Raw genomic sequence first — 24,714 nt, forward strand, 5'->3', positions numbered from 1 at the left:
GGAAATAACGCCCATAATTCGCGGAAGGCATCATGGGACACGGGAAACTCATGCATAGAACAATGAGCTAGATATTTCACCGGATGTATAAATGTGAAGCATTCGGTTGGCGTTTCCACTCATGACCAAAAGTGAGAGGAAGCCCAGTGGCCAACAGTGGGAGAAGGTGGAACATGGCTTTTGGACGACATTCTGATAATTTACTCATCGGTGAAACATTTGATCTCAATAGTTGTTGTTTTCGTCTCAATACAGTTTGCTCCCGAAACTAGAATCTGTCACGAACAGAGTGGACTAAGTTTTGTAGACTTGACCCTTTGCCAAAATGTCCAAAAATGGCGTTGTTTAAGAGTGGAAATGCGAATTGAGTTATTGTACACGCAGACTTCAGAGCATGCGTTCCCCAACTGGGAAATGTACGATAAAACGCGCCAATAAGATTGCGCTAGCTCGTACTTGGCTCTGCCCACTTTGGCTCATCTGTTCCCATTTGAAACGACAGGCTGTGGTCTATCTTGGTTTAGATATAAAAAGTATTTGGTGCCAGTGCTGCTCGGCTCTGTTGGAGGTTGCAACATGTTGAAAATAATAACGTGACTTGTAAAAAAAAACAACAAAAAAACGCTTAATGGTGAGGAATAATGTTTTTAGATATCTCAGCATGTCTGGTGGTTAAAAGTTGTTAATTTTCCATATCAAATGTTACCGGCGTTCGGTGCACAGCTAACTAACTACCATACAAGGAAGTGTCATTACTGTCTAGCTAGCTAGTGTTGTGGTCGAAGCAGATAGAATGACCACAAATAACTGGTTACGATAGCCAGGTATCGATATGACATGATCGAAGGGGATGTCCAAGTTCGGTGGTAAACTAGCCCTTGATCATGACTATCAGTTCTATTACACATACAAGTAATTGGACGAAGGCGTATTCTGTGGGGTGGGAGATTTGTTAAGAGCCACGTCGCTTGTGGTACGGTTTTGGAAGCGTAAGGACCTTCTTTCATATAGGCCACAAACAATTGACCAAAAACAAAAGGTGAAATTGATACACACATGTTATTGGGTTCCCACGCAGACATATTAACATGTTACAGAGCTTGTTTACGGAAGCCAGAGTTGACTACCAATGCTAATGAGCTATCTACATCTCCGAACACTTGTGTGTAAATGGAAGTCAGACGGCACAAATGTTGTCCCTGGAAAAATAGTTGGCTGTGTTAAAACAGTGTACTGCACAGGAGGTTCGTGGCACCTTAATTGGGGAGGACGAGCTCTTGGTAATTGCTGGAGTGGAATGGTATCAAACACATGGTTTCTATGTGTTTGCTGCCTTTCCATTTGCTCTGTTCCAGCCATTTATTATGAGCCGTCCTACTCGCAGCAGTCTTCTGTGGTGTACAGTAAGTGTGTTTTACATTTGTGATTTTATTTTGTATTTTTTTTTCTGTGAATTGAAAGTAGAGGAATTTGTTTCTGGGAATTGATTCACGTTTAGATTTAGCATTTGGCTGTTTTGGCTTGCAGAGCCAGTTTGCCCTTTAAACAGAACATGTAAGGTCCTTGGACTAAGGATTAACATTATGCTCAATTAGTCCAACATTGGGCTAGGTGGTAACTAACACATCCTGATCCCATAACTATTAGGCTAGCTAGTTGGACATGCCATCATCTGTTTATGTAAACATGACATGAGACGTTTATTTACCATGTTTTTATTCTGTTTTTCCAAAGATGTCCTGGTTCTTCCACGTCAATCAAGGCTCAAACCAACAGCCCCCTGTCATGATGCCCCCAGCTGCTGGTGCCCTGTCTAGCAACACACTGGATACAGCTAACACTGCTGGGCAGGGTTGGCTCTGCACACAGTCCAGTTCGTCTTCACCCAGCCTGGCAGACTTTCCGTCAGTACCACAGGGTTTAGTGCCTCCCAGCTTGGAGAACCTATCTTGTACCTCTCTGAAGTCAGCGGCAGGCAGAGAGCCCCTACCACTCTCCTACGTAACTCTTCAGGAGCAGCGTTGTGTCTTGAGCTGGTTCTTGAGCTGGAGCACTGCCCAGAGGGAAAGGTTTCTGCAGGACCTGTTGGGGAAAGCTGTGCCAGGGAAAGTGTGTACCCTTCTCGAGTCGCTCAATACGCTACAGGTACAACCCATCCTGCTAACACAATTATTTAATGGTTTGTCCTACAGTTAGTTACTAGTAATGTAACAGTCATGTCGATCTCATTCTCACGGAAACCTCGCCACCATCTGTTCCTTTCTGATTCTAGGTTAAGGACAGCCCACCAAATATCTTTGAGTGCCAACTGCGCCTCTGGACCCAATGGTTTGAGTCATGGAGTGAGGAGGAGAGGAACAGTTTCCTGCACATTCTAGAAGAGAGGGACCCAATCTTTGTTGCCGACTTCTACAGAGGTGTAGCTGGGACAGCAGGCAGGGATTGAGGGATACAGGAGAAGAGGGTGTAGAATGGATAGGCAATGCGTGGGTGGAAGACAGAAACAAGTTAGGTTGGAGTGGTACATAGGGAAGCATATGTGTGGAGACAGTGAAGAACAGGCCTGTGGTTAAGAGCATTGGGCCAGTAACTGACAGGTTTCTGGTTCGAATCCCCGAGCCAACTAGTTTAAAATTGTTGATGTGCCCTTGAGCTACCCCTAATTGCTCCTGTAAGTCACTCTGGATAAGAGTGTTTGCTAAATGACTAAAATATATGTACAATCTTTTTGTCTGGCTAGGGCTGAGATGAATCTAGTAACATATGAGAGCCCTTGTAGTATTGATACATTCTGTTGACCACATACTTGAGGGTATTACAGAAGACGGACTGAATAAGGTGAACATATTTATTTAATTCTATTACAAAACGAATGGATAGATGTAATATCCTTATTGATCAACCTTTTTCCTCTTCTCTCAGTGCAGTTACACCATGGCTGTGTTCAGGTAAAATGGAGTGAGTGTAGACTAGAGGTAGATAAAGTGAGAGACCAGGTCCAATTCTGTTACCAGTGGGAATGCTTATACTTCTGTAATGATCTTGAACAGTTTTCTACAATGCCAGAAATAAAATGCCATTTCATAGATCAGGTGCAATATTTTATTTGATGAATGATTGAAAATGCATAATTGAAATTACATCATCTTGAATCAATACCACAGAAATAATTACATTTAAGATTATTTTTTGTGAACGAAAGCAATGTGATTTTTATACTGAAATTAATTTGATGTCAAATGCATTCTCTACTGTATCCATGACACTGAACCAACAGGAGTTAAGACAATCGGAGCATCCTCATCATTAGTCTCCAGACAGGTATTGAAGAATGGATATAGTTTATCTGTGAATCTATTACCTGTGAATGTATGGAGAAGAGACCTGGTATTTGCATTGTAGAAAGAGACCTCTCCCTTTTTGTAGTCTAATAGTATTCCAAACTTCTGGGGGAGCTCAGGCAACTGAATATCAAGTGGCCCAGCTGCAAGGGCTTTGAGCACACCTTGTTTTGTCAAGATTATGGTCCAGTAGCCTTCTGCTGGTTTTAGTTTCAGCTGCCCCTTCCTATTAGCTGATCCTCTGGCAACTCCGATGTTGTAACATGTCTTCCCAGCCACTTCAACCTCCCAGTAATTTCTCCCCCTGTTAAACCCAGTCTTTCCAAGAGCAGCAAGAGACAAGTCATACCGCCCTGGATTGTTGGGGACATTCTGTCGCTGTTGTGCTACAGACATTTCTGTCTCATCCGTTGACAGAATGATTTTAGGATGGGCTGTGTCCGGGTCTAAGGCCACCTTAGCTGTGGGTAGAGAGGAATGGATATAGTAATGGTCTCTACTGCACAGAGCCAGACATTCATGCAATATCCATTATCTTCCAGACTTACTGCTATGGACAATCGTTTCTGGATCTACCAGAAGATCTAAGAGAGGAGTGCAACCCAAACACATTGTATTAATTCACAATAAAAGCTTCGACATGTTTTTGTCTGAAAAAGGTGAAAATACACATCTTACCTTGTAAATTCATCTTGAGTTTGTCATTCTCGTCTTGCAAACCTTTATAGAGTGAAAGAAGGGGAGAGATTGCAAACGAGACAACCCCTCAAAATTACAGTAATGAAGGCTATTGTTGAACTCTTTTACATGTTCAGTATTTGGTTTACATTATCACTGTCCTGTTGATTGGTCACAGATAATGAGTATCTCACTCTTATTTCTCCTCTGTAGTCTGGCATTGTCATCCTTGCTGTCTCTGAGTTGCTGCTGCAGTCTATTGAAGGCTGCCTCCTCCTCTCGCAATTGCTGCTGCATTTTAAGCAAGTCCTCTTGGTTTTGATCATTTTGAAGCTGTACCTCTGGGTGATAAATGTTGTTCAGTACACCACATTCAGCAAATCATTTAAACTCTATACATCTATTCAAAGGACAATCTCACCTTTGCACCTGTGCTGGATTTCATCACATTCCATTTTCATTTCCTTCTGAAATTTCTCCAGCTCTAAAGAGATGGAAGAGAGAAGTTAAAATATTTTCCCCCAAGATGACCAGAAATGATTTCAGGGACCTGTGTGTCACACCTCTGTTTTTGGAGTCTAGTCTTGCATTCAGCTTCTCTTTGGCCTTAAGTTGTTTCTGTAGCTCTGGGTAGAAGGAGAGCAAAATTAATCAAAATGACAAAAGAGAATGATTTCCCAAACCCATGTATTTTTTAACACTATTCAACATAAATGGAACATAGACAAACCAGAGATTTCTGATACACTTTTATCTTTGGCTTTTGAAGCTTCCGTTTGTATCGCTTTCATTTCTTTCTGGAGTTCAATAATCTTCAGAACTGAAAGAACAGAACAAAAAGGCACTGTAATTCAATACTAACATCAAACAATGGTATTCAATCTTTTAGAAGATTACAAATGTTTAATGACTACTCTTGTCAACATACTCTGTTCTGCATTTTTGGCATCTACAGCCCTCAGTTGTGTAGTGATTTCTTCAAGCTGCTTGCTCTTCTGCTTCAGTAGACTCTGTAGATCTGAGGAGGAAAGATATTTATTTACAGTGCAGTTGGAAAGTATAGCCGTATTCTAAAATGGATTACATAATTTTCCCTCATCAGTCTACACACAACACCCCATAATGACAAAGCGAAAACTAGTTGAGAATTTTTAGCAAATGAAAAAATATAGATATCACATTTACCTAAGTATTCAAACCCTTTACTCAGTACTTTGAGACACCTTTGGCAGCGATTACAGCCTCGAGTCTTTGTGGGTACGACGCTACAAGCTTGGCACACCTGTATTTGAGGAGTTTCTCCCATTCTTGTCTGCAGATCCTCTCAAACTCTGTCAGGTTGGATGGGGAGCATCGCTGCACAACTATTTTCAGGACTCTCCAGAGATGTTCGGTCAGGTTCAAGTCCGGGCTCTGGCTGGGCCACTCAAGGACATTCAGAGACTTATCACAAAGCCACTCCTGGGTTGTCTTGGCTGTGTGCTTAGGGTCGTTGTCCTGTTGGAAGGTGAACCTTTGCCCCAATCGGGAGGTCCTGAGCTCTCTGGACAGGATTTCATCAAGGATCTCTCTGTACTTTGACCCATTCATCTTTCACTCCAGCCTGACTAGTCTCCTAGTCCCTGCCACTGAAAAACCACCCCACCGCATGATGCTGCCACCACCATGCTTCACCGTATGGATGGTATTGGCCAGATGATGAGCGGTGCCTGGTTTCCTCCAGACATTACACTTGGCATTCAGAACAAGAGTTCAATCTTGGTTTCATCAGACCAGAAAATCTTGTTTCTCATGGTCTGACAGTCCTGTCATGTGGGCTGTCATGTGCCTTTGATTGAGGAGTGGCTTCTGTCTAGCCACACTACCAAAAAGGCCTCATTGGTGGAGTACTGCAGAGATGGTTTTCCTTCTGGAAGGGTCGCCCATCTCCACAAAGGCTCTTCTCCCCCGATTGCTCAGTTTGGCCGGGAGGCCAGATCTTGGAAGAGTCTTGGTGGTTACAAACTTCTTCCATTTAAGAATGATGGAGGCCACTGTGGGGACCTTCAATGCTGTATAAATGTTTTGGTGCCCTTCGCCAGATCTGTGCCTCGACCACAATCCTGTCTCGGAGCTCTATGGACAATTCCTTCGACCTCATGGCTTGGTTTCTGCTCTGACATGCACTGTCAACTGTGGATCATTATATAGACAGGTGTGTGCCTTTCCAAATCATGTCCAATCAATTGAATTTACCACAGCTGGACTCCAATCAAGTTGTAGAAACATCTCAAGGACGATCAATGGAAACAGGATGCACCTGAGCTCAATTTCGAGTCTCATAGCAAAGGGTCTGAATACTTATGTCTAAGGTATTCCGTTTTTTATTTTTAATAGATTTGCCAAAAATTCTGAAAAACATTTTTCTCTTTGTCATTATGGGATATTGTGTAGATTGATGAGGAGCATTTTTTATTTAATCCATTTTAGAATAAGGCTGTAACGTAACAAAATATGGAAAAAGTCAGGGGGTCTGAATACTTTCCGAATGCACTGTATCTTACCAATTATAATCTCCCCTGTGTTAAGATAGCGTCCACTTTAAACTAAATGTTTCCCTTCGCATCAACCCAACAATACGTTCAATAGTATTTTAATTAAGCAAAATTTACCTTCCATCTTGTCAGCACTTGTCCGTTTGAGCTCTGATAATGTTCTTTCTAACTCTGTCAGTTTGTTACGAAGTCCCATGATCTCTGCAACTGAAAAATAAAAGCATGCCACTCTGGATGAAGCATTCAAAAACAGAAGTCACCCTCCAAAAAATGGAGAAATAATTGACTTGTAGATTATAGATAAACTCCTTGAAACATGCTTGACAACTTACTGAGTTGTGGAATTCTACTGTCAGTTTCTTTCAGCTCGCCGTTCTTTTCATTCAGCTGGTCTCTCGTCTCCTGTAGCTGATTCTCTAGCTCTGAGACACACACATTATTTCAAATGTTATCTTCTTTCCACCACAAAGTTTTCTATCACACGGTATGCCTACAAAAAAGCTCTTAATGGTAAATATAAGGATAATAAACTTTCCAGCGCGACTAAGAGTACTGAGGATAAAGAAAAAGTACAATGGCACTCACCAGCAATCTTGGCCTCAGATGACTGATTGAACTCTAACTCTTGCCTCTGTAATCTTGTCACTTGATTTTGGAGTGCAATGATCTGCAGAACTAAATGAGCAGGGATATGCAGGATGTCACAACATTCAACATTTGAAGCAATGTAGAATATTCAAAATCACAATTGCAGCCAATCCTGAAATGATAAGGCTTTTCACACTCACTCTGTTTACAGTTGCCATTGTTCTTCTCCTCGATTGTGGCAATCAATGCATCCAGTTCATTCTCAAGCGCTGTGGACAAGAATAATTGAAGAGTTTGAATGTTACAAGCATAATGGGATTTGAAAACTCCATGAATGGGCTAAATGCAGTGTATTGCCATCACACTATCCTATATGTCTACCAGTGAAGGACTATCCCTTTGAGGAAACATGATAACCATTGTTATTGGTTTAACATGCTGAACACATAGACTCCTATGTTCTTCAGAACACCTGCTACTCACCAGCAATCTGGTCAAAGTTTGTCCCATTGCTAACTCCTTTCTGCAGGTTCAAGATCTCATTCTGTATTGCAATGATCCTTAGAACTGCAAAAAACAAACAGCTTAACAATTTGAGGAATATCATATACAGATAAATACTGAGCAGGCTGGACCTAAACTGTAAAAGCTGTCTGTTCAAGTGAAAACGGACTATATAAAAGGAAAAGGCTAAAAACTACTAACTATTCTCTGGTTGAGGAGCGTTATCCTCCAGTTCCTGTGTTTTCTTTGCCAGTTCTTTGATCTTCGCATCCAGCAACTTTTGGAGCTCTGAAAGATGAGGAAAAATCATGACTGGATCAATGCTAACATATGTAGATCTTTCGAAACAAACATGATTTGCTATAAATAATGCGCGGCAACAGGGATACTCACCATTGATCTTAGCTGCAGAAGTCACAGTTCTCTTCTTTAGATCGTCTACCTCATTAGTCAGGGTCCATACCTCAAGAACTGATAGAACACATTGAAATGATCTGAGTAGCATTTTGAATCAGAAAAATAAATGAGACTCCTCGCCTCATTCATCTGTGGGCACTAATGTATATTCATCTGCTCACCGAGTTTATCGTTGTATCCAGTTACATTATCCAGTTTATTCATTGCAGAACCAAGCTTATCTTGCAGACCTGTGAGAGACCAATACAAATCAGCTGTTGACTAGGTTCTATTGAATAGGGTTCATATCATTTAGATCACTGTGTCATCAGCAAAAGGTAGAGAGAGGTGAAGCTCACTGTCATATCGGTCCTGGAGTCCAGAGCACTGTGCATCCTTATCGCCCAGCCTCTTCTCCAGGTCTGGTTTGAGAAAAAAATTGCCTGATTGTCACGCCCTGACCATAGAGAGCCCTCGGTTCTCTATGGTGTTTAGGTCAGAGCGTGACTAGGGGGGTGTTCTAGTCAGTTACTTTCTATGTTGCTGATTGGCATGGTTCCCAATTAGAGGCAGCTGGTAATCGTTGCCTCTAATTGGGGATCATATTTAGGAAGCCCTCTCTTCCACCTGCTTTGTGGGATATTGTTTTGAGTGAGTGCATGTAGCACTACGGTACTTCACGGTTGTTGTTTGTTTCTTGGTTTGTTTAAGTTTCACTAAAATAAAGATGTGGAACTACAATCACGCTGCGCCTTGGTCCGTCTCTTCTCAGGACCGTGACACTGATGAGACGTGTGCTTCTGTTTCTTTACCTGTAGTTATGATTCAAGCAACTTTGCTCATCAAGCGTCTAGTTACACAAACTGGTGAACCAGACTAATATCAGAAGGACCTGATCTTGGCTTACCTTTGTTCTTGGCCTGACATCTGGCGCTCTCTTCCTCTCTGGCCTCTAGTTGTTCCTGAAGCGCTGTAATTCAATTACTAATGTTAACATATTATTAGATATATAAGGTACATATTCAAAGAGTGTATGAGTCATGTTTTAATAAGTTAATGATATATTAAAAAAATCAACAAAAGAATGATATATTTATTATGCTTGATGAAGTCCAAACACTCACCAGTAACATCAGCAGCAGTTTCATTGAATTGCTGAGATGCAGCATTTTGTATGTCTCTGAGTTTCCTTTGTAGATGAAGAATTTGCATAACTTCGAGTACAAACAGAGGTAGTGAGTTACAGTATTTTAAAGTGGCACTAAATAAATAAAGGTTATCATGGAACTTTTAGATAAGTCTTTGTTCTGTTGAGAACAAGGTAAAAAAAAAGGTACTTAAGCAGCATGTTCATTATATTCAAAATATGCAGTGGGCTATTTTTAAAATAGTCGTTGGCTATTTCAGGTTACTATAGTAACTCACTTAGGTAAGAATTCTTGCTGTCTTTCTTCTTCAGTCTTTTTATGTTCTCCTCAAGCTGCCTCTCGCTTTCCTTAAGCTGTGTTGTCAGCTCTGAGAGATGGAATTTAAAAGGTCATATCGCAGCCTGAGAAATCTGACTATCATAATTAATTCTACTTTGGGCTCTTTTCAATCTGTATCACTGAAGCATTTCAGATTGTGCGCTAGAAATGTAAAGGTAATTTCTGATTGATCCGACATATGCAGCATTTACCATGAATGCTGACACGAACTTTGCCTTTAAATTTCAATCAAGTTGTAACGCTGAATTTCCGCAATATGGATTGAATATATCCCTATATTTATATACAGTACCAGTCAAAAGTTTGGACACACCTACTCATTCCAGGGTTTTTCTTAATTTTTACTATTTTCTACATTGTAGAACAATAGTGAAGACAACAAAACTATGAAATAACATATATGGAATCATGTAGTAACCAAAAAAGTGTTAAACAAATCAAAATATATTTTATATTTGAGATTCTTCAAAGTAGCCAGCCTTTGCCTTGATGACAGCTTTGCACAGTCTTGGCATTCTCTCATCCAGCTTCATGAGGCAGTCACCTGGAAAGCATTTCAATTAACAGATGTGCCTTGTAAAAAGTACATTTATGGAATTTCTTTCCTTCTTAATGCGTTTGAGCCAATCAGTTGTGTTGTGACTGTAGTATCTGTGATCTATATCTGTTTGTATTAGTTACTATGCTGTTACTAAGCAGTAATGTATTACGGCAGTGTTATGTTACTACACCTAATAGGAAATGCACATGCGCACTATTGGGCCGGGGCTGTAGAGCATGAGAGGTTTTGACTAAACGAATCAAACTGCCTGGTAATTTCTCCACAACACAAATATTACAGTGGCGATGAGGTGATTAATTACAATGGCGATGAGGTGATTGAGGAGTGAATAAGTTTCACAGATACCTCTACGGAAGGAAGTTCCAACTGCTGACAGATCACAAGCCTCTGTTGGCCATCCTTGGACCAAAATCAGCCATACCAACCCTTGCTGCACTTCGAATGCAACTTTGGGCTCTGTTTGTCTTGTGTAGTTTCTTGTTCATTGTACCTAAACTGTATGTGTAAACATGTATATGCAGGGCCCAGCTGTAAAAGAGACCTTGGTCTCAGTCTGTGTTCCTTGTTGAAATAAAGGTATAATACTGCTAGCCTTCGACTACGAGATCGAGTACAGACGATCCAGTGATTACACAAATGCAGATGCACTATCAAGACTACCATGCAAAAGTGACTCCGACAGTGAAGATGATAGAGCAGTCTTCCAGATCTCTCTCATCGACGAACTGCCCATATCTGCTTCAGACATAGCAGAGGAAACAAGAAAAGATCCAGTGCTTTCCAAAGTCTTGGACTTAACATTAGGCGGTTGGCCAACATTCGTAAATGACGATAACCTTTGTCCATTCATCGACAAGAAAGAACAGTTGTCTACTAATCAAGGATGTGTTCTGTGGGGATCAAGGGTGGTGGTACCTCACAAATTCCAGAGGAGACTGCTATCTGACCTGCATGAGGGACATCCAGGGATCACTCGAACGAAAGCACTCGCCCGCAGTTATCTGTGGTGGCCTGGACTGGATCAGGACATTCAGCAGCATGTAGGCCACTGCTCACCTTGTGAAGCTGTTCGCAACAAGCCTGCTGCTGCACCTCTTCATCCATGGTCCTGGGCTGCTACACCATGGGAATGCATCCATGTGGATTACGCCGAGATTGACAAACAACATTTCCTTGTTGTCGTCGATGTCCATTCCAAGTGGATGGAAGTGTTCCCTACTCAACTGATCACAGCTGAGAAGACTATCAATCTTCTCAGACACCTGTTCGCATCCTTTGGACTAGTCAAGGAGCTCGTATCGGACAATGGCCCTCCTTTCACGTCAAACGATTTTGAAATGTTTCTCAAGAACAACGGAGTAAGGCACATCCTGTCACCACCTTACCATCCGGCATCAAATGGAGCAGGGAAAGAGCAGTGCAAACCTTTAAGAAGGCCTAGACTAGAATCAAGGTTCAGTCTGTGCCCACCCACCAAAGGCTTCCCCGTTTCCTGTTTACTTACCGCAACACACCACACACAGTAACGGAATGTACACCAGCTGAACTGTTTCTGAAATGCCAACCACGTACCCGCCTGACATTGATGAAACCAGACCTGTCAAGCACTGTGGCAAAGCACCAGCTACAGCAGAAGAAAGCTCATAACAGACACTCAAAGACTGTCAGAGAATTCAAAGAGGGAGAGAGAGTGATGGTACGTGATTTCAGACACCCCAAGCGCCTGTGGAACTCAGGTGTGATCTTGCAATGCAGAGGACCTTTGACTTACCAAGTCCAAGTTGGTCATCGCCAGGTCAACGTTCATGTGGATCATCTGCTACGGTCCAACGCCCCAGCAGAGACACGCCGAGAGAACAAGAACAATAACGACCCCCAGGACTATTCTCCTGACTGTGGACGTACGGGAGAGACAGAGCCTGACCTTCCACCCGAACCTGGCCCACCACCGGAAGCCCAGGAGGAGCGGAGATATCCTATTCGACAGCGAAGGGCACCTCAAAAGCTTGACCTGTGAGTTGAGCTGTTTCAGGAGGTAACAGACAGTAAAACAAATAAACACTTTAATATGTCCTAGATAAAAGGAAAGAAAAAGGACATTACCTGGGTTAGTTATTAGGACACAAACTCCATCTTTGGGGCAGAATAATCCCCTGGATTTGTGCTGGGCTCTGAAAAGTCTGCTTCAACCCAGTAGTTGAAAAATGTTAAGAATGCATTGTTCAGATATTGCATTAGTAGTTCCCTAACATATTTACCTTGTTCTCTGGGAGTTAAACACTATGGGGGAGGAGTGTAGTATCTGGGATCTACATCTGTTTGTATTAGTTACTATGCTGTTACTAAGCAGTAATGTATTACGGCAGTGTTATGTTACTACACCTAATAGGAAATGCACATGCGCACTATTGGACCGGGGCTGTAGAGCATGAGAGGATTTGACTAAACAAAAGAAACTGTACTCCCGTCTCCTGCCTGGTCATTTCTCCACAACACAAATATTACTGTGACAAGGTAGAAGTGATATACAGAAGATAGCCATATTTGGTAAAAGACCAAGTCCATATTATGGCAAGAACCGTTCAAATAAGCAAAGAGAAAGGACAGCCCATTATTACTTTAAGACATGAAGGTCAGTCGATCCAAAAAATGTCAAGAACTTTGAAAGTTTCTTCAAGTGCAGTCGCAAAAACCATCAAGGGCTATGATGAAACTCGCTCTCATGAGCACCGCCACAGGAAAGGAAGACCCAGAGTTAAGTTCATTAGAGTTACCAGTCTCAGAAATTGAAGCCCGAATAAATGCTTCACAGAGTTCAAGTAACAGACACACATCAACTGTTCTGAGGAGTGAATCAGGCCTTCGTGGTCGGTTTTCTGCAAAGAAACCACTACTAAAGGACACCAAGCAGAAGAAGAGACTTGCTTGGGCCAAGAAACACGAGCAGTGGAAATCTGTTCTTTGGTCTGACGAGTCCAAATTAGAGATTTTTGGTTCCAACCGCTGTGTCCTTGTGAAACGCAGAGTAGGTGAACGGATGATCTCTGCATGTGTGGTTCCCACCGTGAAGCATGGAGGAGGTCTGATGGTGTGGGGGTGCTTTGCTGTTGACACTGTCTGTGATTTATTTAGAATCTGGTTTGCTCTTAGTGGGACTATAATTTGTTTTCCAACAGGACAATGACCCAACACAACTCCAGGCTGTATAAGGGCTATTAGACAAAGAAGGAGAGTGATGACTGCTGCATCAGATGCACGGGCTCCCACAATCACCCAACCTCAACTCAATTGAGATGGTATGGGATGAGTTGCATCGCAGAGTGAAGGAAAAGCAGGTAACAACTGCTCAGCATATGTGGGAACTCCTTCAAGACTGTTGGAAAAGTATTCCAGGTGAAGCTGGTTGAGAGAATGCCCAGTGTGTGCAAAGCTGTCATCAAGGCAAATGGTGGCTATCTTGAAGAATCTCAAATATAAAATATATTTTGATTTGTTTAACACTTTTTTGTGTTCCATATCTGCTATTTCATAGTTTTGATGTATTCACTATTATTCTACAATGTAGAAAATAGTAAAAATAAAGAAAAACCCTGGAATGAGTAGGTGTGTGCAAACTTTTGACTGGTACTGTATATGACACAGTTTTATTGATATTACCAGTGATCTTGGCTTCAGGATTTTCTTCTTTTAGCTCTGCTATTCTCTTTTCTATTTCACTTATTTGATTCTCAAGGTTTGACATTTTTGGACCTGAAATTAAAAATGAGATATCATTTAACTCTGTGTAACTGTCAGACATTACAAATAAAAAATGTTTGTCTCCTGAAGGAAACTGTGTCAGCGGGATGGATCCACTTAGTCTGTTCATCACCCTTTCCACTCTGCTCAACCAGCTTGGCCAACTGCTTCTTATCCTCCAACTGCTATCTTGAATCACATTAAAATAGTGAATAGAGATGACACTTACGAACTATCTGGGCTGCGGTTGACTGACTGAGAGCTGACAGCATTCTCTGTAGGTTGACCACCTCACTCTGTAATGTGGTTATCGTCAGAACTAAAAAGTAGAGGGAGAAGGAGATGAAAGACAGACGGTCAATAAAAGTGTTGAGCTCCCATAATTTAATCTTGCCTGAAGTAAACATGACGAGCGCTACCATCACACCCACTCACACCATGGCATTTCAACATGGGGAATTGGGTAATATTTTGTAGATACGTTGATCAAAGAGATTCCAACCTATTTCAACCATTCAAAAAGACTGCCAAAAGTTTGTTGAATTACCAATGTGTTATCACTGCACTTTCAACCATTTAAAAGCACAACAAAGTTCAAATGGGAATACAATGTCAGATATTTTGTTTATAACAACTTACTGTGTTATCACTGTGGTTAATCTAGTAGCACAAACAAATAACCTGTTTTGCAGTTAATATTACATTAAGTACACAGTGCAAATGATCAATGCCGTTTCAGATTCTGTACAGATTATTATAGCAATTGTGAAGATTTCCACAGACCTGTGACCTTAAACATGCACACTTTTTATGATTACATAAGAATACATTTATTGTTACAGTAACCTCAAAATGTGGCCATGGATGTCTTACTTATTTTAAGGTTGAATAAGTACATACAGTACATCAGTTTTAGGGCATTTACTGTCTTACAAAAGTAGTATTGAATTCTGTTTGGTTGACAACACAACCAAATCTCAACATTTAAAGGAGATGTATCTACTGCTTGGATAGTTAGATCTGAGCCCCTGGCTGAATCCTATTCTTTTATTGTTTATACTTTTATTTTTGGTCGAGATGGAGATGTGAATCCAACATACCCAAGAATAGTAAAGCCCCCTTTACTGGCTCAAATAGCCGACCAATCAGCCTGTTGCCAACCCTTAGTAAACTTCTGAAAAAAATTGTGTTTGACCAGATACAATGCTATTTCACAGTAACAAAAAAATGGACACTTACACAAATAACTGATGATTGGTTGAGAGAAATTGATGATAAAAAGATTGTGGAGGCTGTCTTGTTAGACTTCAGTGCAGCTTTTGACATTATCGATCATAGTCTGCTAATGTGGAAATTGAGTAAATTGAGGTGACTGAACGGATTGGAGTAACCCTGGATTGTAAACTGTCATGGTCAAAACATATTGATACAACAGTAGCTAAGATGGGGAGAAGTCTGTCCATAATAAAGCGCAGCTCTGCCTTGACAACACTATCAACAAGGCAGGTCCTACATGTCCTACGGGCCCTAGTTATTTATTCCTTTTCCATTTTAGTAGGCACGCTTATCCATAGCAACTTTTGTATTTATTATATATTTTTTACTTTTTAGTGATATCCAATTGATAGTTACAGTCTTGTCCCATCACTGCAACTCCTGTATGGACTCAGTAGAGGCGAAGGTTGAGAGTCATGCGTCCTCTGAAACACGACCCCGTCAAGCCGCACAGCTTCTTGACAGACTGTTCACTTAACCAGGAAGCCAGCTGCACCAATGTGTCGGAGAAAACACCGTACAGCTTGCAACCAAAGTCAGCATGCATGCGCCCGGCCTGCCACAAGGAGCACTAGAGCGCAATGGGACAAGGACATCCTGGCCGGCCAAACCGTCCCCTAACCTGGACCGACTGTGCCCCGCCGCATGGGTCTCCCGGTCACGGCCGGCTGCGAAACACAGCCTGCGATGCAGTTCCTGAGACCGCTGCACCACTCTGGAGACCCCCAGAGTAACTTACAGGAGTTGCTCTGGGGGATTCGAACCCACAACCCTAACATTACAAGCGCCATACTCTACCATCTGAGCTACATCATCACATCACATCATCACAAACCACTTGATTCCTCAATGTACTCAATTATTGTATTGTGCATTGTTTTTCTTCATGGTGATGGAAAGTACAAAACAGTAATGTACATTTAGGAAGACCCAGAGTTACCTCTGCTGCAGAGGATACGTTCATTAGAGTTACCAGCCTCGGAAATTGAAGCCCAAATAAATGCATCACAGAGTTCAAGTAACAGACTCATCTCAACATCAACTGTTCTGAGGAGACTGTGTGAATCAGGCCTTCATTGTTGAATTGCTGCAAAGTAACCACTACTAAAGGACACCAATCAGAAGAAGAGACTTGCTTGGGCCAAGAAACACAAGCAATGGACATTAGACCGATGGAAATCTGTCCTTTGGTCTGATGAGTCCAAATTTGCGATTTTTGGTTCCAACCGCTGTGTCTTTGTGAGACGCAGAGTAGGTGAACGGATGATCTCTGCATGTGTAGTTCCCACCGTGAAGCACGGAGGAGGAGGTGTGATGGTGCTTTTCTGGTGACACTGTGATTTATTTAGAATTCAAGGCGCACTGAACCAGCATGACTACCACAGCATTCTGCAGCGATAGGCCATCCCATCTGGTTTGCGCTTAATAGGACTATAATTTATTTTTCAACAGGAAAATGACACAACACCTCCAGGCTGTATAAGGGCTATTAGACCAAGAAGGAGAGTGATGGGGTGCAGCATCAGTTGACCTGGCCTCCACAATCACCTGACCTCAACCCAATTGAGATGGTTTGGGATGAGTTGGACCACAAAGTGAAGGAAAACCAGCCAACAAGTGCTCAGCATATGTGGGAACTCCTTCAAGACTGTTGGAAAAACATTCCAGGTGAAGCTGGTTGAAAGAATGCCAAGAGTGTGCAAAGCTGTCATCAATGCAAAGGCTGGCTACTTTGAAGAATCTCAAATATAAAATATAATTTTATTTGTTTTACACTTTTTTGGTTACTACATGATTCCATATGTGTTATTTCATAGTTTTGATGTCTTCACTATTATTTTACAATGTAGAAAATAGTAAAAATAAAGAAAAACCTTGGAATGAGTAGGTGTGTCCAAACTTTTGACTCGTATTTTTTATTATTATGAATTTTCAGGGGGTGCTGCAGCACCCTCAGCACCCCTACCTCCCGCGGCTATTATTCCACGTCACAATAACTTAACAAATGACATTGAAACAACGTTGAAATAACCAAGTTGTGCCCAGTGGGATGTTCAGCTTTCCTGTCCATCCTATTATCAAAACTCACCCAGTTTTGAGTCGTCATCGGCCTTGTCCTCCATTTCAGCAGTCAGGTCATTCAGCTCTTTCTGTAGCACTGTGCAAAAGATGTACAACCGAGTTACAGATGTGGTTGAATAATGTATGTCTCATGAGTGGTTTTACACTAAAATAATCAAAGTATTTCTCTGAAATGACCTTGTAATTAATTAAATGATTTTTTCATTCACCTGCAATCTGGTAAATGTTGCTCTGAGTAGCCACTCCTTTCTGAAACTCCCATATCAGATTCTGCACCTCAATTATTCTCAGAACTGAAAAAGGACAACCACATTTGAAACAACCTGACTCGATTGAATTAACCTAAAATGTAGAATTAGTCTCATTTGTAATTTGTCAGTGTTTATTTATTATAATTGCATAGCATTACACGTGCTCTCTCAGGATGGGTTAAATCAGTGGAAAACTCACTCCTTTGTCCGTTTGTACTTTTTTCCTGCAGTTCGTTGCTCTTCGTTTTTAATTCTCGGTTCTTCTGCTCCAGTTTCTTCTGCAGCTCTGAGAGACAGATACAGTTCAAATATAACAAATGAAACCATGAGAGTTTTTCTTAACAGAACAACCCTTCTGCAGCGCATGGAGTAGTGAGGGGGAAAGCACTGGCAGTGACACTCACCATCGATCTTGTCTGCGGCTTCTGGAGAAATTATTTGAGTCCTCAGCCACTTCACTTCATCATTCAGAGCCACGATACTTAGAACTGTTAGAACCAAAATGATCTACTATTACTATACAGTAAACTGTTGTCAACTGTAGAAAACACAATGTACCTATTAGAAATTAGCAGAAACTGTCCAACTGGCCTCACTCACCTAGTTTGGAGATGCCTGAATTTTGACTGTTAAGTAAGTTTATCTTGTCCTCTAATTCACCCCTCACCCCTGTGAGAGGCACACACAAAACAGGCTTAGGATCATAAAGGGAGTTTCAACATCTCAGAATATCATGATGATGTGTGAGAACTAGTTTACTCAAAATGTTAAATGTTGAGGACATGTTCTGGCTTTAGTGATAGTAAGAAGAAAGAGTCTCACGGTCATATTTGTTCTCGAGACTGAAACACGTTGCATTATTCTCCTTCAGCTGTTTCTGCAGGTCTGTTTTAAAAGGAAGGAGCATAATCTATCAGACATTCTTATCAAAGTAACACAACAATCAAATCAAAAATGAAATGTAGAACACTGTGGGTTTTACACCTAAAGTAATGATTAGAGCAGACTAGCGCTGTAGGCCTGTAGTGATAAACAAGACAGGAACAGAGGAAGTGGTCTTTACCTTTGTTTTCAGCCTGAACTCTGTCAATCTCGTCCTCTTTGTCCTGAACTTGTTGCAGAAGTGCTGGAGTTCAAACAGTTAATTTTGATACACATTAGAAAATTAGGGCATCATACTTCACACAACCCAATGAGGGTGTATTCACAGGAGAGTGAATTCACAGGAGGGTGCATTCACAGGAGGGAACATTAGAGATAAAGACAATAAAGATATCACCAGTGATCTGGGCTGCTGTTGTCTGCATCTGTTGTGTTGTTTGTATCTGTAAATCCCTCTGTTCCCTCATTATAGAAATTATCTTCATAACTGGACAGAGAGAAAGAAAATGAGTAAAGTTACAGGATGGGATTATTTTAGTCTGTATCCCTTCTTCAAATCATATTTCATAAATTGTTGAAAATACCTTTTGTATTTTCTGGACAGTTAGATATGATAAAAAATATCAAATTTTGCTGCTTCACTCACTCAGCTGTACGCTAGTCTCGTCCTCCCCCTTCAGTTGTTTCTTCCAAGCTTCTTGTTGTTTTTCCTTGTCGTTCAAAGTCTTCTGCAGCTCTAATAAAAACACACAATGCTTTTGACATTCTTCCAATCATACAAAATTTTGTGCAAAAGGTATCACAGTCAGTGGTGCAACCAAGAACAATTACAAGCAGGGTTGGCATGTACCTGCATGTTGGGCATTGGTCTTCTTTTGTAGACTTGATATTTGTATGTTTATGTTATTTATTGCATTCTGCAACGCTAAAATCTCCTCAGCTGAAATAATCAAGAACAGAGCAGTTAGTAGGACATGCAGAGACCCTAGATCCTATTGCAGCATATCTCAGTCTAGGATCATTATGGAGAGACACTTGTCCACTTACTTAGTTCAGTGTTAGTGTTGTTGTCAGGCAGTTGTAATATCTTGTCAATTAGTTGCTGGTTCATCTCCTTCAGTTGCCTCTGTTGATCTATTTTAAAAAAGCAATTTAGCTTTATCAGAGATCAGTTCAACTCAATGTCCAACTCGGGGGAGGGGGTAATTCTGTCTATAAAATAATAACTATTTAGTCACCAGTAATTTTAGTTTTGGATTCCTCAGTGAGCTCTGAGATCCTTTTCTGTAGCTCTGTAACCTCATTCTCCAATGTGATCATCATCACCACTGAAAAGCCAAGAGAGATAACTTAGCAATGAATTTTGGAAGACATTCTCCTCTGATATTGTCAGTATGCTTTGTGAGATATCTTGTGTGAGTGGGCGTCTGTTTGCCCTACAAACGTTTTTTCCAGGTGAATCAGTTTCAGTAATCCAACCCAAACAAACTGACCTTTTTTGGAGTCATCACTCCCTTCGGAGTTGCCCTCCAGTTCATTGATCTTGGCCTCCAGTTGTCTCTGTAGAACTAGACACAACAATATTAAAATTATTTGCGGGCGCCAGGCTTTTGGGAAAGGAAGAAGGAAAGTATTCTATTGTATAAAGATACGCAAGGGTTTCAGTTTAAGTAAAAATACAAAACTGTCTGAACATTTCTAAATCTTGAGTAGTTTAGATTATACTGTACCAGGGATTTGGGTTAAAGTCTCCTGACTGTGATTTGTTTTCTCTAACTCCCAGATCTGGGTCTGCAGTTCAATAATCTCAAGAACTAAAAATTAAACAAACAACATAGTCAAGTGAAATTATACATGCATGTTTAAAATGTACAAAACTGCTATCCTGCATTCTTTCTGAGAAACTGGACTGAAAATGATTCCCTGATTCTGAACCAATTTTACACCATTCACCACTACTGAACAGTAACATGAATGCTGAAATAACAGGTTTCTTCACTTACTACGTTGAGCGCTGCGACTGTTCCTTTCCAGTTGTTCTGTTTTAAACTGCAATTGTTTGTTATTTTCCTCCAGCTGGCTGAGTAGGTCTAAAATACAAATAAACATCCTTCATAAAGAACCAGTAAGGTAGTTGTTTACATTTTTATTTTAACACAGTTCAGAAAGGTACAAAAATCATTACCTTGATTTGATAGACCACATTGGAAAATACATTTTTTCACTAGGTTTCATAGTGACTATGTGGAGATAACTCACTGCAGCAAATGATACATTGTAACAAATGTTGAACAGAGTGGAGTTGGAGGGTGTCTATGTCATTTTTAGGAACATGTTTATGGTCATGGAGAGAAGGCATAATAAACAACATTCTTACCAGTGATCTTGGTGGAAGTTGAGGTGGATGTGTTCTTCTTCTGTAGTTCATTCACTTCATAGGTAAGAGCTGTGATCCTCAGAACTGTAAGGAGAAAAATAGGAAAATTAAATAAATATGAGTGATAGGGTTTCTACCAGTAATCTAGCATCTATGGTAATACCAATCAAGTCAGCTCCACTCACCCAGGTTTCCATTGTCATGCGACATCTGTTCCAGTTGACTCATCTTATCCTCCAACTGAGCTTGCAGTTCTGTTAGATATATTATATTGTTTCAAGCATTAACAGTATTGTACCATAGTAGAGTTGTTCTATAAGAAGTTGTTTGACATATCCCCCTTATGACTAAAAGATAAGACTTGCAGTGGTGAGGTAACACTTACTGGCAATGTGATCTGATGTTTCCAGACCGCAGGTTGTAGACTTCACTCTCAACTGTCTCACTGTGAACTTCAGTCTAAACACTTCTTGTTCTGAAATGAATAATAAAGAGTTTTAGAGCCATTTAATTGGTCCCTACACTGGACATTGAATATTTGGTCTTAGATGCCCAAAATTAAATGAATGCTTATTGGTCGCATACAAAATTTTGCAGATGTTATCGCAGATGCAGCGAAATCATGGCTGGCTCTAGCCTTTTGGGGGACCTCGCGGGCAAAACATTTTAGTGGACCGCCCTTGACGGCAGAGATAAACAATATTTACGTTTTAAAGTTAATCTCCTGCAATTCTACACATTTTGCCACTAGGTGAAGAGAAAATGTTGCAGTTTTAAAGCAAGTTTTCTGCAGTTCTATAAATTTGGCTATGGGGTGGAGAGAAACATTTTTCAGTTTTGCAGCTAATTTCCTGCAATTCTACACATTTTGCTATGACATCTTTATGCCATGTTAATGATATCTGAGTGAAAGTGACTAACAAAATAAATGGGGGCACCCTGGAGGTCAGGACCTCTGGGCAGTATTCGGCCATGATCACTACAAGTTTAGATAGCTGGCTAGACTAACTTATCAATCTAAAAATTGTTAGCTGACATGGGTAATTGATGTCAGTGACATAACAAGGAAGTTGAGACCTCGACTGAGTTGTTAAAAGTATTAAAAATAACGTTTTTTAGGGTCGCTTATGTAGGTTATGCCTGGAGCCGGCCCTGAGCGAAATGCTTAAGTTTCTAGCTCCAACAACGCAGCAATATCAAGCAATAGAATAACAATATACAATTAAGACACATCAGAACGAGCAATGTCAGAGTCCGAAATAATAATATTAGAAACATTCTGAGCAAATAATGTAAGTAATAATACAAAAAATACAAAATACTGCAAAGTTGGCTAGGAGCTAGAAAAAGGGCGACCGCGCTGTAGGTGACATGTAGGAACAGCAGCAATACAACAGCTCACCCAGTTGAATGGTGTGGCTGGTTTTCTCCTGCAATTGTCTGTTTGTGTCCTCCAGTTGCTCTTTCAGACCTGTGAACACAGTTGTGTTAAAATAACATAGGTTCAATAGAATCATTTGTCACATCACATACAGGTCTCATCTATTCAGATTATATGATTACATGACAACACTCATTTTAGGTAGGCATATGCAACAATATAATCTATTATTACCACATTATGTATTTCAATCCCCCCCACCCCTCGCTGAATTGCTGTAAAATTGGTGAACAATGTGCAGCATCTTATGATACCAGTATAATAATAGATTTGACATGAAGAAGTGTTTGCAAAAGCAAGGTACTCACCCTCACAGCTGTTCACAACAGTGCACTGTAAAGAAAAATGTAAGTTGATCCCCCAAATTTTTGAATTAAGGCAACCAGCTGCCACACCATTTCTAGTTTGCTCAACTTTGAGGCAGGAAAGTTTTGCTAGCATACAGGTAACTGCCAAAATAAAGGAAACACCAACATAAAGTGCCTTAATAGGGCGTTGGGCCAGCATGAACAAGAACAGCTTCGATGCACCGTGGCACATTCCTTAATTTGGTGTTTTGTTGATGGTGGTGGAAAATCCCGTCTCAGGCGCCGCTCCAGAATCTCCCATAAGTGTTTAATTGGGTTGAGATCTGGTGACTAAGACGGCCATGACATATGGTTTACATTGTTTTCATGCTCATCAAACCGTTCAGTGACCACGCATGCCCTGTGAATGGGGGCATTGTCATCCTATGGAGGCATAACCATGGTAGCCAAAATAATGGCCTGCCCTGTAGGGGAGGGCTGTATGTCTGCTAATGTATTAGCATAATGTGTTGTTTGTGTTGTTTAACTTCAATATGAAAATATATCATCAGCTGAACTATACAGTTTACGTTGGATGAACTATAATATCGACTTTTGCTCAACTTGTAAACTATTTGTATATTGACACATGAATGTTGTGAAGTTGTTCTTTTGTTTGAGTATATCAATGTTGTCCTTAGTCACCTCTGACTCCTTTCTAGTTCTTTTAAATATACCTTGACTAACTACAGACCATATAAACAGGTACAACAATCTCCCCAATGGGGAAAACAAATCCACTTGCTTTTTAGCTATATCGTTGTAATAAATCCGATTATAAACTGGTCCCTGACAAGTAAATTGAAAAAAAATTAAGTAAAATACAACTTCCCGAAAGGCAAATAAGAAGACATGTATTAATAAGAAGACTTGTATTTTAAGCCAACACAGTATATTAAGTAAAAACTTGTTGTGTAATCAACTTAGTTATTTGTGTTGCAAAGGCAAAGTTCATTCAAGTTCTTACCTGACCAAGGTAGCCATTTGGTAGAGTGATCTGAAGGTAAGAAAAACAGAACATTACATCATTCTAACACCCAATTTTTAACCTAATCACATTTAACATTATTATCGGGCAAGTGGAAATCATACAAACCTGTATGGACAAAACAACTGTCATATGCTACGAGAGAGGGACCAAGCTTGGTTTAAAAATGTGTGTATTTTGGAGTAAGAGACAGAATGTATAAGGCTCTTATGTTGTTCCCTCTCCTCGCCCCAACCTGGGCTTGAACCAGGGACCTTCTGAACACATTAACAACTGCCTTCCCACGTAGCATCGTTAACTATCGCTCCCACCCCAAAAAATTATATCACCGATTGAAATACTACTAGCATGCACCGTTAACTAGCTAGCCATTTCACACCTATTACACTTACATTGTGCTTCTGGAGGATTGCATCTACATCCGTTACATGAGTTATTGGCCCCTGTAAGACCACAGGGGGATCTACATTCTTTATGTCTCTCTGGATGCGAGGTTGCAAAGCATGGCCACCTTCATGAGGGACTGACAAACAAAACACATTAGTGTTCAATGACTGTCCTTAACCATTTAAACGACACATAGAAATGTATATATTGTATTCTATTGCTATTATCCAGTAGTACAATATCTGTCTATGCTGTGAAAATAACTTGAAGCAATACATTTTCAAACTCAGTTGTGTCTTACCATGTCTACTTAAAGAATCCTGAAGGAGACAGGGGAGAAGGAGGCAAATTAAAGTCGTCTGTATTCTTGCCATCATTCTCAGACAGACTTATGCTCGTCCCACAGTCGTCTAGCTTTTATAAAGCTGGCTGCTCCCAACGTTTGTTCAAGTTTCTCAATACTCTTCTAAAGTTCTCATCCAAGGGGGGAGGGGAAAAAGTATCCAAGATACTCTCCAACTAATTTAAACATTGTGTAATTTCGACCTATTTCCAAAGCAGGAAAACAGAGAACTTGACAACCAGCCTAGATTAGAGCAATATTAGAGCAAATAGTCTTATCAGAAAATAGTCTTGCTGACGGGAAACAGGAACAGGAATCCAAAGTTCATATAACTGATATGTTATATTAACCAACCAATGGGTAGCGGTCTGGTTGTGTCCACACACTCATCTGGACAAGGGACATGGATGTGCAGTAAATTAAGGGGAGCTGCTGGCACTGGATGATTAGGGACAAACAATCACGGTTTATTCATTGCATACTGAACAAAAATATAAACACAACATGTAAAGT

General features: G+C 40.7%; 2 protein-coding genes across 5 annotated transcripts; one reads left to right on the forward strand and one right to left on the reverse strand.

The window, feature by feature from the left end:
* Nucleotides 1–1,050: 1,050 nt before the first annotated feature.
* On the forward strand, nt 1,051–3,088 carry LOC129813866 (uncharacterized protein C14orf119 homolog). The gene is made up of 3 exons (XM_055866449.1): nt 1,051–1,403; nt 1,735–2,145; nt 2,273–3,088. Exons 1-3 carry the CDS (start codon nt 1,365–1,367, stop codon nt 2,444–2,446), a joined length of 624 nt encoding a protein of 207 aa, XP_055722424.1. The 5' UTR covers nt 1,051–1,364; the 3' UTR covers nt 2,447–3,088.
* On the reverse strand, nt 3,089–24,440 carry LOC129813865 (putative leucine-rich repeat-containing protein DDB_G0290503). 4 transcript variants are annotated; one of them, XM_055866445.1, is made up of 44 exons: nt 24,160–24,439; nt 23,864–23,994; nt 23,451–23,480; nt 22,445–22,469; nt 22,098–22,166; nt 21,081–21,170; nt 20,881–20,949; nt 20,696–20,779; nt 20,322–20,408; nt 20,049–20,132; nt 19,812–19,886; nt 19,557–19,646; nt 19,366–19,452; nt 19,169–19,258; nt 18,965–19,054; nt 18,716–18,805; nt 18,500–18,562; nt 18,259–18,321; nt 18,037–18,105; nt 17,841–17,924; nt 17,636–17,722; nt 17,395–17,478; nt 17,193–17,261; nt 14,058–14,147; nt 13,748–13,840; nt 9,467–9,556; nt 9,166–9,255; nt 8,949–9,011; nt 8,401–8,463; nt 8,224–8,292; nt 7,847–8,116; nt 7,625–7,708; nt 7,342–7,410; nt 7,139–7,228; nt 6,886–6,975; nt 6,671–6,760; nt 4,948–5,037; nt 4,750–4,839; nt 4,583–4,645; nt 4,441–4,503; nt 4,214–4,360; nt 4,020–4,061; nt 3,890–3,925; nt 3,089–3,802 (listed from the first exon to the last, which is right to left on the reverse strand). In XM_055866445.1, the coding sequence occupies exons 1-44, from the start codon at nt 24,233–24,235 to the stop codon at nt 3,249–3,251; spliced, it is 4,122 nt and encodes a 1,373-aa protein (XP_055722420.1). In that variant the 5' UTR covers nt 24,236–24,439; the 3' UTR covers nt 3,089–3,248. The 4 variants fall into 4 exon arrangements, with proteins under 4 accessions (XP_055722420.1, XP_055722421.1, XP_055722423.1 ...); XM_055866446.1 differs by lacking the exon at nt 13,748–13,840 and having other exon boundaries at nt 24,160–24,440; XM_055866448.1 differs by lacking the exons at nt 13,748–13,840; nt 14,058–14,147 and having other exon boundaries at nt 24,160–24,440.
* Between the last annotated feature and the right edge of the window lie 274 nt (nt 24,441–24,714).

The sequence above is a fragment of the Salvelinus fontinalis genome, chromosome 17 (genome assembly GCF_029448725.1).
Source record: "Salvelinus fontinalis isolate EN_2023a chromosome 17, ASM2944872v1, whole genome shotgun sequence".
In the NCBI taxonomy this organism is placed as follows: Eukaryota; Metazoa; Chordata; class Actinopteri; order Salmoniformes; family Salmonidae; genus Salvelinus; species Salvelinus fontinalis.

Excerpts from the sequence above, each read along its gene's own strand:
- LOC129813865 (XM_055866445.1), bottom strand. The coding sequence starts at position 24,235 with ATGATGGCAAGAATACAGACGACTTTAATTTGCCTCCTTCTCCCCTGT. Across the intron at positions 22,470-23,450 it reads CAAATGGCTACCTTGGTCAG|TGCACTGTTGTGAACAGCTG; the intron begins GTAAGAACTTGA and ends TTTTCTTTACAG. Across the intron at positions 18,806-18,964 it reads CGAGACTAGCGTACAGCTGA|TTATGAAGATAATTTCTATA; the intron begins GTGAGTGAAGCA and ends CTCTCTGTCCAG.
- LOC129813866 (XM_055866449.1), top strand. The coding sequence starts at position 1,365 with ATGAGCCGTCCTACTCGCAGCAGTCTTCTGTGGTGTACA. Across the intron at positions 1,404-1,734 it reads GCAGTCTTCTGTGGTGTACA|ATGTCCTGGTTCTTCCACGT; the intron begins GTAAGTGTGTTT and ends GTTTTTCCAAAG. Across the intron at positions 2,146-2,272 it reads AGTCGCTCAATACGCTACAG|GTTAAGGACAGCCCACCAAA; the intron begins GTACAACCCATC and ends TTCTGATTCTAG.